This window comes from Melitaea cinxia, chromosome 6 (genome assembly GCF_905220565.1).
Source record: "Melitaea cinxia chromosome 6, ilMelCinx1.1, whole genome shotgun sequence".
Taxonomy (NCBI): Eukaryota; Metazoa; Arthropoda; class Insecta; order Lepidoptera; family Nymphalidae; genus Melitaea; species Melitaea cinxia.
Genome location: NC_059399.1, coordinates 16,929,781 through 16,951,673, shown reverse-complemented (window position 1 = coordinate 16,951,673; position 21,893 = coordinate 16,929,781). Strand labels below are relative to the sequence as shown.

General features: G+C 36.1%; 1 protein-coding gene across 1 annotated transcript; it reads right to left on the bottom strand.

Moving 5' to 3' along the window:
- Positions 1-16,242: 16,242 nt before the first annotated feature.
- Positions 16,243-21,679, bottom strand: LOC123654688 (elongation of very long chain fatty acids protein 7-like). Its single transcript, XM_045590579.1, has 5 exons — positions 21,579-21,679; positions 20,152-20,232; positions 19,826-19,988; positions 17,552-17,688; positions 16,243-16,516 (listed from the first exon to the last, which is right to left on the bottom strand). The coding sequence occupies exons 1-5, from the start codon at positions 21,666-21,668 to the stop codon at positions 16,277-16,279; spliced, it is 711 nt and encodes a 236-aa protein (XP_045446535.1). The 5' UTR covers positions 21,669-21,679; the 3' UTR covers positions 16,243-16,276.
- Positions 21,680-21,893: the final 214 nt, after the last annotated feature.

Here is a 21,893-nt window from a genome sequence, read left to right as displayed (position 1 = left end):
ATATATATATATATATATATATATATATATATATATATATATATATATATATATATATATATATATTAAAGTATCATTTATTATACTATTTAACTATATGCTCTTAAGTACAATTATTTTATAATTATAGTTCATACCAGCTAGTTTATACAAGCTTTTGCCCACGGAATCACTCGCGTAGAAATCGATTATAATAACAAAGAGGTGCTAAAAGCCTATTATATATCTATATATATCGACACCTCCTACGTATATTATCGTAACTGCATATGACCAACTTTACAGTACGACCAGTTAAAGATTTGGAAACAGATTTTTTCATGATGGTGTTTACAAATAGTATTCCATAATTATAAAAAATGGCATACAAGCATAAAAATACGAATAAAATACTATTCTCTATAAGCTTTTATTTAATTTTATCAAGTTTTTTGTAAAAGTTACATACGATATTTGTCGTTGGATTACATCATTCGCTAACTATCGTATGTGTTAGTTACTGTAGTATACATGGAAAATTGTAGGCCGACACACAACGTAAGTTATAAATACGATATTTTACTATGTTGTGTCTCAGTAAAATATTATTGTAAGTTATACTTAATATAATTATCAGTGAAAACTCTATTTTTTTTTTATTTTTTTTTATTTTTTTTTTTATTTTTTTTTTTTATTTTTTTTATTTACACAATACACACACGGTCGTCTGTTCCTAAAGTAAGCAACTTAATGCTTGTGTTATAGGTTACAGCCGACTGGTATACAGCTACATTTTTTTTTCGATAAACATACTTATAAATAATACATATATAAATATATAAATAAATATTTATATTACACCCAGACTCGGGGTGGGAATCGAACCCACAACCCTCGGAGCAGAAAGCAGGGTCACTACAAACTGCGCCAACGGGCTAGTCAGTCGGGCTATTCTAGTAAAATCATATAAGTAGTGTCTAACCGATTATAAATAGCTGGGAAAGATAGGTTATTGAAATTAAAGGGCATATATGTATATATAATATGTTTTAATAAGTAGATAATTGAAGTTACATACTCCAGGCCCTGGAGTGTTTAAAAAGAAGTTTATAAACTTGTAATACAGTATCAGCTAGCTACTAATAAGATATACTACTAACAAGTTTCAAAGTAACAAAAAATAATATGAACCAGTCTCAAAGTAAAAAATAATAATATTAATCAGTCTAAACTCTAAAGTAACAAATATTCTTCGTTTTTCTCTTAACTAAGGTAAATAATTCTTTAATTTTTAGCATAATTACTAATCGTATCGTACGTACGTAGGAACTAAATAAAAACTCGAACGTTTTAATTTTTATACTAATAATTAATGAGATCTTTAATTATTTAAAACTAGCGACCCGCCCCGGCTTCGCACGGGTGCAATACTGATACTAAATATAAAATTATTATTATTATTTTTTATTTATACAAAATATTATACATATTTACAATTCACAACTTAAGAACTAAATATTAACAGATAGTTTTGGTATAAATCATGTCCGCGTGGAATTGTGCCAAGAATGCTGGTAGCATTTCCCCGTTGAATCGCTATGCCGATTCTCTGGGCAAAAAATGCACAAGCCCTCTTGTCACCAGTGGAGGCAATAAGGCGAGGTGTTATCTCATTTAAAAATTTTTTAGCACTGCTACTCCAAGGTCCAAGTGTTTCGACTGCAAACGGCACAAAGATGTAATTTGGAATTAGTGACGAATATTTGTGCCGTTTAGTCGTTTCAGCTTTTTCCGCTGCGGCTCCCGCTTTTAAGGTTGTTTCCTTTTAATTACCTTATTAATTTGGTTGTGACCATGGATTGTACCTGTTGCGCTGGAGGTTGCGGGTTCGATCCCCGCACATGACAAACATTTATATTGGGAATACAGGTGTTTGCCGTGGTCTGGGTGTTTGTGCAGATAATAACCGGTACCGACGGCTTAACGTTTTCACTGAGGTAGGGCACAGGAATTTCCTGCTCAAAATATGGAGCAGCCCGACTGGGGTAGTACCTCGACCTTACAGAAGATCACAGCAAAATAATACTGTTTTCAAGCAGTATTGTGTTTCTGTTGGTGAGTAAGGTGACCAGAGCTCCTGGGGGGATTGGGGATTGGGTCGGCAGCACGCTTGCAATGATTCCGGTATTGCAGGCGTCTATAAGCTACGGTAATCGCTTACCATCAGGTGAGCCGTACGCTTGTTTGGCGACCTAGTGACATAAAAAAAAAAACGTGCTCTCAGAGGCACGGTGGAGTGACCCACAAGAACTGCACAAACACACGGCAAACATCTGTATGGCCAATAAAAATGTTTGTCATGTGCGGTGATCGAACACGCAACCGCCAGCGCAACAGCCACAAACCATTGCTGTGACTGTTGCGCATACGTGGTATTACAAAATTGCAGCTTAATCCTTACAAACATACAAGCATCTGAACTTACATACATACGTTGCAATTTAGATAATAATAATATTAAAAAAACCTGACAGCAGCCAACTGAAATAAAAATGTTTAAATACGAAAATACAATGATAACATCACAAAAATGACAAATAACGAGAAGAGAAAATGAATAAAGTCAGAAGACGATACTCACATATAAGACCAAAGGTGGAACCCTTGAATGGAAATCGGTTCAGCCATATCAGAAATTAGCCGGAACAAACAGACAGACAGACAAAAATTGTAAAAAATGTTATTTTGTTATATGCACCGTGTATACATCCAGATGCATAGTAAAAAGCGGTTATTTTAATATTGCAAACAGACACTCCAATTATATTTATTTGTAACAGGAAATCGCAAAAATAAAAACACGACATCGCTATAATAATTATTATTATTCTTTATTTCGAGATAGATTGAAAAAAATGGCATATCTCCACACTTAGAAGGCAATTTTTTACAGATAATTTGATAATTTAAACTTGCAAGTTTTTGAACTAAGCGTGGTTCTAAATTAAGGGTAATTAATAGGTTTACTATTTACCATTATTTTTAGTATTAAGCGCTGTAACGTTTCCACAAATCTCATAGTATTTATGTTCAAATCTCTTCATTTATTTATTTATTTATTTTATTTATTAGGTTAGCCAACAGTTGTTTACACTGATTCACAGACATTTAACATTTAAATATAATTAATACATAGCACAAGTGCAACAACCACTTATAGGCTAACACCACATGCAAAAATCACCGTTGCACTTAGTGAAAGATAGATTATGGTTGCATTAGATAACACAATAACCCAGCAATAATCACATAATATCAGATAAAGTTTGGGAATTACATAAAAACAGATCATAATGTCATCATTACTTACAATATAAAAATTTCACAATTGATAGAAAAATTGATTCATAGTACATTAGAGACACAAGTATTCACGTTTCACAATTTACAGAAGCATAATAAATAATTTAAAAGGAAGAAAAAAGAAAAAAATAAGTCACATACTAAATTCACACTTAATGAAAATAATCTTAACTTGATGGGTAGAATGTAAACAGCAGTGATCGACAGTGTATATAATATGTTGCGGACAAAACATGTATTAAAAATGACTGGATGTGGTATGGCCACAGAAATCCAAATAATAAGACTGACTTATTATTTAGACTTCTGCGGGCATGACACTTCAGAATAGCACAGTGATATGTAAATATAACCTATTTCCCCTGTTCTGCTTTTAGTTCTTAATATGTAATTCATTTATTTATTTACTCATCTCAAATTCATTAATATATATCAAATAACGTATAATTAAGAATGTAATCACTTTGGCTTAAAACAAATAAAATAATAAAACAAAATAAAAATAATAATTAAAAATGAAATCAAATAAAAAAAATTAAATTAAATCAAATTTAAAATTCATCATTGCATGCATGTTTGATACAACTATACCTAGTAGTAAGTTAAAAAAATGGAAATAAAAATATTAAAAATTATAAATCTATAAATTGGATCTTAAATACTGCAATACAACTCTAAAGAACATTCCGTACGAGTCAAAGTTGATATCAACCATATCACTACAAGAGTTTAAAATTTTACAAAGCCGGCACACCGGCGAATTTGAACCCAATACCGTTTTTCGCAGAGGAGGGCAGAGAGGAGTTATGGTACTGCGAGGGATCCTCGATGGAGCGTAAAATCGGAAAAGACTTAGCAAACATCCACTATCTATCATTCCTCTTATTAATTTATAAAGAAAAAGCAAATCAATCAACTCCCTACGCAGTGCCAAAGAGTCAATATTAAAATATTTCAGTCGAGATTCGTATGATCGCAACTGACTGGTCTTCTGCACGGTATAAGCAAGATGCCAGAGAAAACGTTTCTGTACACGTTCAAGTTTTAAGCAGTGCGTTGCATAATGTGGTCTCCAAACCACACTGCAATACTCCAAAATACTTCTAACTAAACTATTGTAAACTAAAATTTTGGTTGAAGTATGACGGAAACCCCTTACATTTCTAATAACAAACCCCAGAGCTTTGACTGCTCTACTCACCATACCATCAATATGTGGAATGAACGTAACTTTTTTATCAAAAACAACGCCCAAGTCGCGAACTGTTTCTACCTCTTTTAACAATTCTTCGCCCATGTGATAATTTGAATTAATAGTATGTAATTTACGCGAAAACTTGACATGTATGCATTTTTTTGTATTTAAGTGCATTTCGTTACTCTTACACCACTCCATAAATCGTTCTAAATCAGATTGAAGTAATTTAGCGTCATGTTCACACTTGATGACCCGTGCAAATTTTAAGTCATCGGCATACATAAAAACACGCGAATACAAAAAGCTACTAACTACGTCATTTATAAACAAATTGAATAAAACGGGACCTAAGTGCGAGCCCTGAGGAACTCCGGAGGAAATTGAACATTCTTTAGGTTGGGATCCATTTATAACGACAGAAAAAGAGCGGCCAGATAAATAAGAAGTGATACAAGAGAGTAATGTGCCTTCGATACCGTAAACCGACATTTTATATATCAATAATGAGTGTGGAACCCTATCAAAGGCTTTAGTGAAATCAGTATATATGACGTCATACTGTTCACCGGAGTCAATTGATTGCACCAATAATTCGGTAAAGCCAAATAGGTTGGTCGCAGTCGATCGCAGTCGTACAAACCCGTGTTGATCCTCGGTAAGATATAGTTTAAGATGGTGTTGGATAAAAGGACATATCAATGACTCAAAGATCTTCGCGAAAGTAGAAAGTATAGAGATAGGACGGTAATTGGAAATTAGATCATTATTACCTGTTTTGTGTATTGGGACCACTCTAGCGGTTTTCCAAGCGGTAGGAAATATACCCGACGAAAGAGATCTATTAAATATTATAGTCAAAGGAAATGCAAGAGATGATGCACATGAATTAATAAAAATTGGTGGAATTCCATCAGGGTCCGCACCCTTCCTGGAGTCAATGCCCTCCAGTCTCTTAAGCACGGTTTCCTGATCTATGTTCGGAATATCTAAAACTTGACTATTGTTGCGAAGTGAGTTCAGGAAAGCATTAGAGCAAGTGAGGTCCTTTTCCAATTTAGGGAAATACATAGAAGAGAAGTAGTCAGCGAATAAGTTGGATATTTCAACGCTATCTGATAATACCGCTAACCCGTCAGTCATATATTTAGGGTAAGCACTAGTACCTACGTTTGTTCTTTATATGCGTCCATAACAATTTTGGATTTTCTTTGATTTTTGCCTCTATACTTTCTAAATATGTATTATACAAAGAGTTGGCAAGTTTTTGACAACGTTTACTAATTAATTTTAACTGAAGGTGATCCATAGGATTATTATATTTCTTGTAACGACATCTTAATGTATTCTTTTCTTTCAAACATCTTATTATTTCTTTATTAAACCACTAAGGATACCTTTTAGACCTTGATTTATGTAATGGGATACATTCCCGAATAATTGCACGCAAAACATCGTAAAATACGTCAACCATTTTGTTAACGTCAAGATCCACAAAAAGAGATTCACAGTTCTGCTCCTCCAAGCGTTTAACTATATTATTGTAGTCTGCTTTGTAAAAATTTGGTCTTACATTTGAGGTATCATATGGAAGTTTGAACTCTTTCTTAAAAGACAGATCTATATCTAGGGGTGGATGTAACCTGTCAACTGCGCTTAAAGAACTACCTGCCTCGCATATGTGACCCAACAAAGACTCCGAAATTAATACCAGATCCAGTATGCGCCCTGAGAAATTTTTTATCATATTTTGTTGAGTGAGTCTATTCACATCAACGAAATTAAGGAGACTTTGGCATGTAGAAGGCAATATATCGCGATGACCTCCATCCCAGTTAATAGCCCCCAAATTAAAATCACCTATCAAAACAACATCACTAACATTACAGTTGTCAAAGACGTAATTACAACTATCAATAAAATGTTCGAGACTAGAAAGGTTTACTGGTGGTGGAAGGTAAGTTGCACATAAAGCTATTTGACGAGAGGCCTCAGATTTCCCAATATGAAAAATAATCCACAAGCACTCATTGTTACTTTCCCATTGAGTAACACGCCTTGAGACTATTTCTCTTGTTACAGCAACCAATGCACCTCCTCCATCCTTTTTGTTAAGAAAATTGGAACTCATTCTGTCTCTCCTATAAACAATATACCTGTCATCAAACAATTCATTACTCGTAATTTTTTCATTTAACCAAGTCTCAGTGAGAACTATGATATCGTAATTACTACAGCACAGATTTTTATAAAATAAATTAGTTTTTGTTCTTAAACCTCTACTGTTCTGATAATAATTATATTTTTAGACTGTTGAATGTAAATATTAAAAGTTTTATTAGCATGCAAATAATAAAGAAAAAAGTACTAAAGTCAAGTTAACCTATTTAAAGTGTCCATGTTCTTAATTAATATATAAGCAGAGGTCTCACATTTTCTTGCAAAAATTCTTCCACTTCTAATCCACACATACTTATAGCCCATTTATTTTGCTTTTATTCTGGTAGTAGCATGAAGAGCCTTATTCGAAGGTGATAAATGCTCAACAACATACACAGGCAATTTAGGTCCCATAATACCTAAGTGGTTAGTACACAGTCGTTCTTCAGGATTAGATTTGTTGTACTTTATAACAGATGCAAGTAATTCATCGCGGATTCTTGGGGAAGCCAATTGTATAATTATTGATCGGGGACGAGAGCCCGAGGTAGCAATCTTGGCAGTCCGAGTGCAATGCAAAATATCTGTATTCTTTACTTCGCTGTGTACTGTCTTGGCTAGTTGGGTTACAATAGTGTACAAATTTTCATTCTTCTTTTCAGGCACGCACTGAATCTCCAAGTTCGAAGACCGTGACTGTTGCTTCAAGTAGTTGATATAGTTGATATTGTTCAGTCCAGAGGGTGGGGCCACTAGATCCAACCAGTTATCTGTCCGATAACTGGTTGGAACCGCTACGGGTAAGCGACCCCGGACTGCTCTAGCTGCTAGTGTCACACACCCCTTCCCGTGATCCGTGGCACTGGTATCCGTAACCCCAGATCCTTCTCTCCCATAAATCCTTCTCACCTATCCTTCTTCTTAGCTCGAATTCCCAAGGAGGGTTGATGTCAGGCAGGCGGCCGGTCGTAAAATATTCATGCCAAATCATTATGTGACAACATGAGTTTGGGAATTAAAGTATGCGATAATGTTAGGGCGTACCCCGCAGGCGACGCGCAGATGCAGCACCCGGCGTCTGTGGGAAATGGACAAGGGTTGCTGCAGCAGGGACGGGGGCAGCGTAAGAGGCGAGTCCAGGAGGTGAACTTGAGGATTGCGAGTTGGAATGTGGGTACGATGACTGGGAGAGGACGAGAGCTAGCAGATGTTTTGGAAAGGAGACGGATAAATATAGCATGCTTGCAGGAGACGAAGTGGAAGGGACAGAGAGCAAGAGAAATTGGGGCGGGTTATAAGTTTTATTATTGCGGCTGCGATGGGAAAAGAAATGGCGTAGGTATAGTGCTAGATAGAGAGCTGAAGAACAAGGTGACGGATGTGAATAGAGTGAATGATAGAGTTATTGTAGTAAGACTGTTGATGGAAGACTCGGTTTTAAATGTAGTTAGTGTGTATGCGCCGCAAACTGGATGCGATGACAGTATGAAAGAAAGGTTTTGGGAGGATTTTGATGCGGTTATAATGAGAATACCAGAATGTGAGGAAATATACATTGGAGGAGATTTTAATGGACATGTAGGAAGGATGAATGACGGGTATGAAAGATTACATGGGGGCCGAGGTCACGGAGTCAGGAACCGAGACGGTGAAGCTCTACTGGAAGCAGCCTTGGCCTTTGACTTAGCAATAGCCAACACATTCTACCAAAAACGGGAACAACACCTTGTCACATACCGTAGTGGTCTACACTCTACCCAAATTGACTACATTCTTTTAAGAAGAAGAGTGAGAGTCTTGTCTCCCAGCATAGGCTACTGCTCCTGGATTTAACTCTGAGAGTTCAGAGTTTAAATAAGAGCCCGAAGCCCCCAGTTAGAACGAAATGGTACAGACTGGATGATAGGAAGATGGCTGCAGAATTCCGGGAAAGAGTGATTGGTAAACTGATAGAGATGGGAGATATGGTGGGGATGGGAGTAAACGAGTGCTGGAGTGAGATGGCAACGTGGGTGCGAAGTGTAGCAAGGGATGTCCTAGGGGAAACGAAAGGGAAAAGAAAGATAGAGAGGGATACATGGTGGTGGAATGAGGAAGTACAGACGATTTTGAAAGAAAAGAAGAATGCTTTCAAAGAATGGAAAAGAGTGGAAGATGGAAATGACAGAGAAAAGAAAATAAAAAGATTAGAATATCAAAATAGTAAAAAGAAGGCTAAGAAAGCAGTCGCAATCGCAAGGGCCAAGGTTCAAGATAAGTTGTATGATTCTTTAGAGAGCCCACAAGGTCAAAAAAATCTTTTTAGAATAGCGAGAGAGAGAGAGATGAATGCAAGAGATGTAAACCATATGAAATGTATAAAAGACGAAGCGGGGAAGATCTTGACGGACAATGAGGAAATAAAAGAACGCTGGAAGAGATACTTTAATAACTTGATGAACGAAGAAAATGAATGGAGCGGAGTGTTAGAAAATGTACGAAGTAATGAAGGAATGGTGAAAGAGGTAAGTATAGAGGAAGTGAAGATGGCAGTGCAGAGTATGAAGAATGGAAAAGCAGTTGGGCCAGATGGTATACCAGCGGAAGTGTGGAAGTTTTTGAATGCGGATGGATGGAAGTGGCTGACTTTATTTTTCAATAAGTTGCTGCAAGAAGAGGTTATACCCGAGGAATGGTGCTACAGTTCACTGGTGCCCATTTTTAAAAATAAAGGTGACATACAGGACTGCAGCAGCTATCGGGGAATAAAGCTCATGTCACATAGCATGAAGATATGGGAGAAAGTGATAGAGCGACGAATGAGAGAAGAATGTGAGGTCACACAGAACCAATTTGGATTTATGCCGGGCCGGGGAACTACGGACGCCATATTTGCACTCCGCCAACTCTGCGAAAAATATCGACTCGCACAAAAAGACTTGCATATGGTGTTCGTGGATCTGGAAAAGGCATACGATAGGGTCCCCCGTAAGGTTCTGTGGTGGGCTATGAAAAGGAAAGGAGTGCCAGAGAAGTATGTACGACTTGTTCAGGCGATGTATGATAGAGCTAGCACCCACGTCCGGTCCGAAGCCGGGGTAACTGACAAGTTCAGTGTGGCTGTAGGTTTGCACCAGGGGTCGGCTTTAAGCCCGTATCTATTCCTCCTGGTAATGGATGTTCTAACATCAGACATACAGGAGGAAGCACCCTGGTGTATGCTGTTTGCTGACGACGTTGTTCTTGTCGGAGATAATGTCCTTGAGGTACAGAGCAGACTGGGAAAATGGCAGGAAAGACTGGAGGGCGCGGGATTGAGGATAAGTAGGTCTAAAACCGAGCACTTGTTCTGCGATTTCAGCGGTTCGTCCAGTTTTTCCCATATTGCCTTGGATGGTGTATCCCTACCAGTCTGCTCCGACTTCCGCTACCTTGGGTCATTAATACAAAATGACGGCAACATAGACCGTGACGTGAAAAATAGAATAAATGCGGGATGGATGAAATGGCGACAGGTCTCTGGAACAGCTTGTGATCCACGAATGCCCCTTAAACTTAAGGGGAAAATCTATAAAACGATCATAAGACCTGTCGTAATGTATGGATCAGAATGTTGGGCAACAAAAGTGACGGATGAAAGAAGAGTGCACGCAGCCGAGATGAGAATGCTAAGATGGATGTGTGGAGTAACGAGGAAAGATCGGATTAGAAATGAGTATATAAGGGGAAGTTTGAAAGTAGCACCTGTGACAGAGAAAATAAGGAGCAATAGGTTAGCGTGGTATGGGCATGTAATGAGGAGGGATGACCGCTATGTCGGTAAAAGAATGTTAGGGATGAATGTCGAAGGACGAAGAGCGATCGGCAGACCGAAAAAGCGATGGATGGATTGTGTGAGTGAGGATATGAGAAAGAAAGGAGTAAGCACTGAAGTGACGAATAATAGAGAGGAATGGAAGAGAAAAACATGTTGTGCCGACCCTACATAAGTGGGATAAGGGCAGGAAGATGATGATGATGATGATGTTAAGACTTTCAACCGTTTGCTTCAGCTTTTTATTTTTCACCTCCAAATTTTTTACTTTCTCGGTTGTAGCCTCTTGTTTCTTTTTGATTTCCTCAAACTTTTGGTTTATAAAAGACATTGATTCATTCATATCTTTAATCTCCTGCTTAATTGGTGCAAGTTCTTCACTAATGGCAATCTTCAGACTATCATTGAACTGCTTCAGCATATTGCCAAATTCAATCTGTAACATTTCTTGAATAATTGATTTTAGATTGTTCTCACCAAATGTAGCACCTGGCGGTGATGGAGAATTTATAGCAGGTCTTTTGCATCCCCTGCTCATAGAGACATTCCGTAAGGGTGTGTTGTCAGTTCTAGCAGTCTTCGGAGTACTCATCTTGCAATTAGGACATTTCCAGTCGGAGGTAATATCTGTGCTAATAACTGACAAGCAAGAAAGATGGAATGACATTCTGCATTTAGCACAAATAATAAAATTATCATCTGAAGCACATTCCTGCCGACAGCAACCCCATGCATTCGACTCAGACATAACTTCTTCAAATTAATCAATAACTGACCACCAAAGATGATAATGTTCGACGACAACGTTGTTCTTGTGATTTACTTATGTTACTTTGGCTTCTTGTTAAATAAATAAACAATAATTCCTCACAATATGTACAGTACTGAGCTTGCTTCCTTTATTTTCACTTGATTAAGACTTTTTATGGAAAAAATGGAAATTTATGTTACAGAGATACGTTGTACGTGATTCATAAAACATCCCGGTTAATATATGGCAATGTTGAAATTTTCAGACGCGTAAAATGAGATTCATGGGATTGCATCGTATTCATGGTTCAGATTGCCCTTACAATTTTTTTTAAATGAGAAAGTAACAAATTATTCATTCAACGTATCCGTGATATGCCAATAAAGGTGTGCTCTGGTCAGCAACCTTCGATATCTTTCTTAATGTTAATTTGAATTTATTTATTTTACTACAAGAACGTAATGTTTCTCACATTCTTAGAACATAACGTAATGTGACAACCCCAGGAACAAAATTGGGTCAAATGTATACACACGTGTATGGTATATGTTACCACGTTATTTTCGAAGATATTTTTTTTCTGTTCATTGGCATCATATATTTAGTTCTTATTCATGCATATCTTTTAAATTGTTGTTTATTTGCACAGAATTATTTATTTTTAAAACATGGTATGATTACGGAGACATAGTCTGCAAATGAAACACACTTGTTTTTCATCTTTTTTGTTACAATTAGGGAAGTCATTAATATAATTATATAAAAAAAAAACAACAGTGGCCCAAGGACATAAGTATTATTTCTAGAGACGAGTTACAATTTGTCCAGTATGTTTTTCTATTTCTGTATTTATATCATATTTTTTAATGCATTTCACACGGAATACATAATACTCGCACTGTTTTAACAATAAATTATGCGACACGCAATCAAATGCCTTTTGTTATATCGCAGAATACAAACCCCAGATAACCATTGTCAATAAATGATATAACGTTTTTAAAAAGAGGATAATTTGAAATAAATTTATATTTCCACTGTTCTATATATAGGACAGACAAACAGACAGACAGGCAGACAAAAATCGTAAAAAGTGTTATTTTTGTATATATATACCGTGTATACATCCACACACATTTAATAAAAAGCGGTTATTTTAATATTAGAAACAGACACTCCAATTTTATTGATTTGTATAGATATTTGTCTATTGATTGGATGAATCCAAAATCTCTTTCTCTTTCTTTCTATTTTTAAAATAATTGCCAGCATTAATAATTGAATATCTTCTTCAAAATCTGAGTCAGAATCCGATGACTCACAGAAGAACATTTCAAACGTTTGACCTTTTCTAGAGCTGCGGCTGTATTGGTTCAAAATATTGTCCTAATGCGTTAAAATACGACATAATAATGTAAACGCTAGCCATCACGTCAAGACACGACACGACACGACACGTCAGTCAAATAGAAACCGCCTTAAGCCGTGACGAAGTAATTAAATGACAATCCTATTATACAATGATAATATTTATAAAACAAAAGACTACAACAAACAAAACAATGTTTATGAAGCCTAAGAATGGCGACAAAATCAGAATTAAATTATAACTTGCGCCTTAGTTTCCGAGGAGATTTCGTGATGGGCTTCGTGGTTACCTAAGAGATGCTATCACCTTCGTGTATCTGCGACTTCGAAATTTCTGGACATCGAGATATAACTGCTTGAATTTCTGAGATGGTTTGGATTTTATGGCAAATCTTATCTGGGAGTAATATTACAATTTTCTCATCAGAAGTCCAGCAATTGTTAATACCGAATATTTTTCTGGCCCCCATAAAAGCATTGTCTCTTGATTTTGTAAGAAATTCTGAGTTCGTGACACTCGTGCCCAGACTGACAATTTACTAGACAGAGAGTAAAATCGAACCAAAATAGGTCGCGGCCTGCCCTGACTACTTTCCAGACGATGACAAACTTGTATGTCACTTGCAGAGACATTAGCGCATTCGAGTTGACAGTGGAATATTTTTAAAACTATATCCTTGGGCTTCTCACTCAGCTCAGTGATCTCACGGAGGAGAATTATTTTTCTCCTTAAATGAGTTTCATGGGGTCCTAGGCCAAGTGTTAACATTTCAACCTGAGACTTTAGTAGCGTGAGTGTTTTCAACACGAAAGATTTAAAGTCACGAAATTCACTAGAAAGAGACTTGAGGTCCTGAGGTGAAGCAGGTTTCGTTGAGGGAAGTTTATCCAACCTCTCTTCATAGTTCTTCATACGGGAGTCGAACATGTTAACAATTTCTCGATAGTTAGATGAAAGTTTTATTGATTTATTCATCTTAGTTGAAAAAGATTAATAAACTTTTCTTATGCGAAGTAATGATCAAAGGAATGGATTTTTTGTATTACATTCAGTAAAACTTGAATAATTATTAAAATGTTAAAAACTATGTAAGCAAACAAACGGCTCATATAACGGTAAGCGATTATATAAGCCTGCAACACTACAAGTATCGTAAGCGTGTTGCCGACCTTACTACCTAATCCCCCAGGAGCTCTGGTCACTTTACACACCATAGGAATACAACACTGCTTGAAAGCAATATTATTTAGCTGTGACCTTCTTGGTCGAGGTACTTCCACAGTCGGGCTGCTCCTGGTTTTGGGCAGGATATTTACCTTAGTTCAGTAGAATTATTTCTAGAAATGATTAATGTTTAAGATAATCGTAATGTTTTCTTATGTTTAAGCGAATTTCACTCATTATAATGAAACAGCTTTTAGGACAGTCCTCGCGAACATAGTTGCTGTAAAGTATCCAAAACGTCGGGAATCTATAAGCCACGATAAAATCCGAAAATGTTGTTTCATTATAATGAGAAAAGTTTCAATAAATTTTACTCATGATTAGCTTTTATTTATAGTTTTTCTTTTTTGACAAGCCATTGTAAACAATTCATTTACTAACGTTGTCTTCTGATCGTTTTAAAAACTTTTATTTTCTTTGTGAAGATTTTTTACCATTTTTACCATGTTTTTATTAGCTTGGGTTGTATGTATGTATGTAATGGAATCTTTGAGCATAATTTTCACCAATTTCCATAAGATTGATTAATTCAAAACTTTGCACGCCTATCAAGGACCGATGATAATGCAATAATTCAATAACAGTTCCCCAATATCCTTATCAGGGCCGCCAGGATTAATAAATTCTTTCGTGGGTCCTCTGCAAGGAAGTAAGAGAGAAAAAGCTAGCGCGCGATCTGCGCATGCCTGCAGTTTCGGACTTACTCTTTCGCTCAGGCACTGGGCACAGCACAACGAAGGGCTAGTTGCATTTTTACCTTGTTTATTCCTTACTAGCTGTTTCCGTCCGCTTCGCGTGGTGTAAGTTCGTGGCTTCGCTCCGCGCGGAATAGTTATTCTATTCGGATTGAAGAACTTGATTGCACTAAGTTAACATGAAAAACCCCATGCAACAGTGAAGCTTTAGACGAAGTGACTAGATTACGTAATAGTTCGGAAGGCATTTCAATACTATCACATGTCCGCAAATAATTAATTGAAAAATCGAATCGATTTTTTAGTTTTTTTTTATATTTAATAATTTATTTTAAAGCTTTTTTTTGAAGTATTGAGATAGTAATTGAAACAAAATTATAAATGTATACAATGTATGTATGTTATATATTCCATCGCCAGAAGTATCTGGGGGCACGGTAGTGCCCCCGCCAAGACGAGCCAAAAAAAAAAAAAAAACGAAAAGCACTACCTATCTTTTCTCGAAGCGCTTCGTCGTTTTTTTGAACCCTCATAACTTGGGTTTAGATTATACCAGATAAACAAAATTCTCAGGATATGATGTCAATAGTAGACTTATTAAACATATAAAGTATCAATTGCATAGCTCTTATACTTTAGATTTTATTGATATCTAAAAAAACCCGATTTCGTCACTCACTGATCATCATCAAAATTCTTAGAGTACTTCCTGAAGTCCCAGAAAGCTGAAATTTGGTATGTAAGCTAGTATTAGTATATAAACAACAAAAAAAAATCTAAAACTTGGAACTTTTACCCCCCAACTCCTTAAACTAGGGGGTGGAAGTTTGTATGAGACTTCCGCAAATTTTGATGCTAGAGGTTTGAAAATTGATATAGGGACTCCTTGTTACTCTTAATTTATGTCGAAAATTTACATTTTGTAATTTTGGTATTTAAGTTTTGGCGGAGGTCACCGTTTGCATATCAGTTCAACATAAAATCAAAAACAGCGTGCTTAAACCAAATATGGTGAAGATTGGATGATATTTATGGTATAAAATGTGTCGGAGGTAAAATGCAACTATAATATTGTCATAAGCAACTTACAAAAAGAAGTGAAATCCCACCAAAAACATTTTCATGTAAAATTTTGCCAAGACGAGATCATATTGCTCGCACTGTCAAAAAGTTATCAGATCTCATGTAGAGCCAAGCTTCTAACTCTACGCGCCCTAACTCTACAAGCCCAACTCTAAAACTATTAATCAATACTATTATCAATAATAAAACTATTACTCTAACATATTTTGACATTCATTATTTTCGTCCTACCGGCTGCCGATGTTGTTAATGACGACTGCTGGTGAGGTGGACTACTGCAATTATGATTCTTCTTTTTCTTTTTTCTTTAATAGAACTATTGTATAACAGAAAAGTAATAAGCAGTGAATAAATTTTTCACCTAACGCCCACGTGACGATAACGAAACGGCCAAGCCACATATTTTGACTAAGGTGTAGAGTTTGTGAAGTTAGGGCTTGTAGAGTTAGGGCGTGTAGAGTTAGAAGCTTGGCTCTACATGAGATCTGATAGCTTTTTGACAGTGCGAGCCATATGATCTCGTCTTGGCAACATTTTACATGAAAATTTTTTTGGTGGGATAGCTTTATTCTAAAACTAGTTTTTATACACCACTTCATACTCCAACCAAAAAAATGAAAATACCAAATATTATAATTATTTATTTATTTAATCACATTAATAATTATTTGACACGATCCGTGATTAACTTAGTTTGACCGTTCGCATTTTTCTTCGTATTTTGTTTCGGTGATTCATTACTTTTGGTATTTTTAGCCTTAATATAACTATTATAATAAAATTGACCAAACATGTTTATAAATATAGCAGCGTATAAACACGTAAGAATTTTAAGAACGATAGGATAAGAACAAGAGTAAAATAAACTGCGAACAGAGTGTACACCGATTATTGCGAACTGGATCTGAAATAAGAAACATAATCATAAGATAAAATAGAAAAATGTAAAGTATTTACTGCTTACGATATTTACTCTAGTATGTTTTAAGGCCGTTGTATACGTAACGTGGACGGGACGGGGGCGGGACGGGGACGGGGCGGGGACGGGGATGGGACGGGCATGGGACGGGGATGGGACGGAGACGGAACGGGGACGGGACGGGTACGGGACGGGGACGGCACGGGGACGGGACGGGGATGGGACGGGGACGGGAAGGGGACGGGACGAGGACGGGACGGGGACGGGACGGGTACGGGACTGGGACGGCACGGGGACGGGACGGGGACAGAACGTGATTAGTAAACACTGATGGGGATTTTTAATGCAAACGTACCGTGACAGAAACTCGGAACTAACATGCTAGTGTTATGAAAAAGGAAAAATGGATTTCCCACTCGAAAAATTGGTTTTAATGACTTTAGATGATGAAGAATTTTCTGTACATGTCATGGAAAGTACATATCAGATATCTATTAAATTTAAATAAGACCACATGATATGCATCACCTTTAGATTTAAAAAAAAATCAAAATTGGTTCACCCAGTCAAAAGTTCTGAGGTAACATACATTTAAAAAAATACAGACGAACTGAGAACCCCCTTTTTTGGAAGTTAGTTACGAGCTATTATGACCTTGTAGATGGTGGCATAATATACCTTAGTATTCTAGTGAATTTGTAGCAGATTTTAATTGCTTAAAAACTCGGATAAAACGACATTTTCTAAAAATGAATCCTAGCCAGATCGATTTTTTGCCCCCGAAACCTCCAGCATACTTAATTTCATGAAAATCATTGAGAGAGATTTAAAAAAAAAATATATTTTTATATTAATTGAATTGCTTGTTTAAAGGTATTTCATTTAGGGGACCGTGGCGGGAAAACCCACCTACCACACGGACATGTGTGTTCGGGGATAGGGTCGGCAATGCGTTTCTGTGTATACAAGTAAGGTATGTTGGAGCCTGGGTTTTGGACTATAACTATGTATTATACATACCAATTGTAACATAGTTAAATATTTCTTCCACCACAGATACTTCTTGTACGTATCTCCTAGACCGGCTAAAAGATAGTATGTGTACATAACAGCATGAACAAAGGAGTTGATGTATCCAATTATTACAGCTTGACCACCTGTTGAGAATAAAAAAAATAAGAAATATTTACTTAACATAAGACGAAAATACGAAAAAATTAAAAAAAATAAAGGATAATTTCCATACTTTGAAGTAAAATAATAAATACTTTATATTATATGTTCCTCTACTATATTATGCATGTATTATACATATAAACCTTCCTTTGGAATCACTCTATTAATTAAATGAAAACCGCATCAAAATCCGTTGCGTAGTTTTAAATATCTAAGCATACAGACAGCGGGAAGCGACTTTGTGTTATACTATGTAATGATATCATATCATAGTGATTACTTTCACTCACTATGCTGTGTGGTTACGGCATCAAAGAATTTAGCTACCCCTCACTGCCCATGGGTGTCGTAAGAGGCGACTAAGGGATAACACAGTTCCACTACCACCTTGGAACTTATAAAGCCAATCGATGGCGGGATAACCATCCAACTGCTGGCTTTGAAATACACAGGCCGAAGACGTGCAGCAGCGTCTTCGGTGCGACAAAGCCAGCCCTGCGCTCACCAACCCGCCTGCCCAGCGTGGTAACTATGGGCAAAACATATGAGTTCACGCCATTTTTGGCGTGAGCTTGTGAAGGTTCAGTAGTGGACTGCGAAAGGCTGCTGTGTTGATGATGATGATGACTTTCACTCACATTTTTTGTAATATCAATCAATTTATTATAAAGGTCACGAGCCCGTGACGGTCAGACATTCGTCATTTAATAAAGGCTGAAAGTTTCTCAGCATATGGCGTCAAATATAATGAAAAATATTGACTTATAGTGCCTTTGGTAGGTACCAGGTATCAACGGCGTACAAAATGACACCTAATTTTCATCTACTACTTATGTTGGCAGCATCCACTGAGAAACTTTCAGCTCTTATAAAACTTACCCTATCCATACTATCAAAAAAAAAGTTAAGTATTAAAAATCAGTCCGTAAGCATTCCACTGCTAAGAGAATGCTTCATATTCGCTTCAGCCTCTAATATCTCACTACTGGGCATAGGCCTCTTTCCCCATGTAGGAGAAGGATCAGAGCTTAATCCACCACGCTAGTCTAATGCGGGTTGGCAGATATGCTTCATATAATAATAAATAACTAGTGGTCGCCCAGAGGTCAAAATTCGACCATAATAAAAAAAATTAAATTAAAGAAAACAAAACCGAGAACGAAAATAAAGAACCTTTAAAAAAATCAATTTGACTACAGACTGACAATCAACAAAAGAGTATAATAAGCGTGTGTGTCAAATACATGTTAGTGTGCGTAATGTTTCTTTTTTTTTATTTAATACATTTTTATACACAATTAAAAAAAATATTAGCACTCTGCACTCCTTCTCTATATAAACTATAAGTGTGCGAAATTTCATCGAATTTTTATGCGAAATTTCAGTCGCAACAACCAGCGATGTGACCATCCATATCCAAACATAAGAGAAGGATTAGAGCTTAATCCACCACGATGTTCCGCTGTGGGTTGATAGATGATTTTCATACCAGCAGTAGCAATTTATTATGTTATCAGGTTTTAATGACAACAAATAAGATGGATTGTTATACATGCTCTTCGAGGCTTGGTAAGTAGAGCCACAAAGACACACATCCATCAAAGTTTAATAATTGTATAAATGAAAATATCTGCTGCGCCTGGGAATTGAACTCATGTCTTCGTTTTTGTAACACATTATTTCGCAAGAGTAATAGGTCAAAAGTGAATAATTAACAATTGCCAAATATTTAATTTGCTAAATCAAAAACATCTTAAACTCTTCGAAAATTTATATTTTCAAATTATTCTTAGACGACCATCTGAAAACGAAGTCTTATGTTGTTTCATTTATTAGATTTAAACAAAAATTGCTTAAGGATTGATCAAATAATTTACAGACTGTACAATGGTACACACAGCAGAATAATATCTCTCTCAAAATATGCAACAGCCTGATTGAAACTCAACTTCACAGAAGATAACAGCTAAATATGGCTACTTTCAGGTATCGTTATGTTCCTGTGTTGAAAGAGGTGGCTAGAGCTGGGAATGTGGTCAGTAACGCGATACTAAATGTGGGACGTACGCTTTTTTGCCGATTTAGTCGTAAATAAATAGTAAATTTTTTCATAACTACCTGGCATATATGTTACAGCGATCCACCCAGCGAACGGCATCAATGTGTGGTGGTGAAGATGTAGCTGAGTGATCTGTCTATTCGACTTTCGAAGCACGAAGAATACTGTGTCCATGAGATCTATAATTTTCAACACGAAATATATCCACACAGCGGAAGCTATCTGAAATATCAAAATGAACGTATGTTCAGTTATGTTTTAATTTTAAAGTTATATTGTTTTATTTAATTTAATTAATTTAATTTAACATTTTAATTTTTAATTATCACCGTATATGAGTAAAATCAAGTCAGTATATATAGAGAGAGAGAGGACAAATAGTTACCCTTTTTGCAACCTCTGAGTCTGGATCATTCAAGCCTTTACAGTAAAAATTAAAGTCCGTGAAAAAAACATATCGAGTTCCCTGGAAGGTACAAAAAACTTACATTTAAATTTAATTAATACGTTTACATAATTATGTATTCAAACTATGTATTGGTGAGTAAAGCTTAAATGCTTACTATAGTCCAGTCATTTTAGGCTTTATCTATGGAAAAAATCCTAGTGGGCTGAATTTTGTATACACCTTTATTGTGTGTGTGTGTGTGTGTGTGTGATCGACACTGATATCGTGCCGGCTAAAAAAGTTATAAAGGTCAAAAGGTCACGACAGTCAGTTTTTCGCAAATATCTCGCGCTCTTTTTCTCGGAGGTCATTATAAAAATTGTTTTTCGTAAAATTATCTACAAAAAATGCTTCTTGCATATTTCTGTAAAATTAATCGTTTTCGGAGCAAAGCGCTGAGAAAGCGACTATATTATGAAGATGCACTCGTTTTCCCACCACCTTCGAGGTAGAATGCAATAGTAAATACTGAAATACTGAAAAATACAGAAAAAATAAACTAGTATATTTATATATTTTTTTTTCGTATTCATTCTCGATATCTTTAATTTCTATATCATTAACAGTTGCTAAAACGTCGAGTGGACTTATTCCTATATTTAAATCAACATATTCATAATCATTGGTTGTCTCTGCGTATATGTCCAGTAGTGGACTGTATTAGGCTGAAATGATGATGATGATGATAAGCATGACCGGCCACGGCAATGTAAACGCCATAGGACTAAACGCCACTAGGATTTTTTCGCAGATTGGGGTTTAAAATTCCTAAAAGGACTGGACTATTGTTAGTGTAAGTGACAGACACCACGTAAGAACAAAACAAAAAACAGGTGTGCCTTAGACCACACGACTGAAGTTAAGCTTCTTATACGAAACGTAACTGCCTATGAGAGAAAGAGAAAAAAAATGTGTGCTCATACGTCTTTCTTGTTCCATTCATCTCGCCCAATGATTTTTGTGAGGCTTTAGTCTGCATGCATATTCACCAGCTTAATCGTTCTTATGTAATAGCTATTAAAATGCATTATTTTCCACTAGCATGATATTGATAAATGATTTCTTGCACCTTCCACATCCAAATAAAGCATACAATGGGTATGAAAACATTTCAAATTAAGTTTTTAAATTTCCCGCCTTTACTTCGTATGCTACAGTTGCAGAACCTATTGTTACGGTGGACGATAATGTCGAGAACATTCTAGAAGGTGTGAGAAAAAAATATTCTCAAACTTTCTCGAATATCCTAGAGCCTACCTCTCAGAAAATATAAGATCCCGGTGTCGCCCGCCAGAGTTAGTTTGATAATAGACTAGACATACATACAAACGCTGGATATAACTATAATAGTATTTGATACCTACCTCGTAGCACAAGTATAAGCTGATAAGAATTTGGAAAATGTTGTATATTTTGATGACATTTTTCAAATTGTAAGGTTTTCTTTCCTTCATATACCGGGGACCCAACGTAGTGCAGAAGTAGAAATATCCTGCTAAAATTAGGAGTACGTTTTGGAATTTTCCTACCAGGAACCAATTTTTAGTTACAGGCGCTGAAAAAAAAAACAATGTATCAGATATTTCTAACACATTTTGACTAAAATCTAAATCAAAACCCACCCAATCAATAGATATTTTATTTATTCTCATGATTTTGTATGTTTATCTTATTCTTCT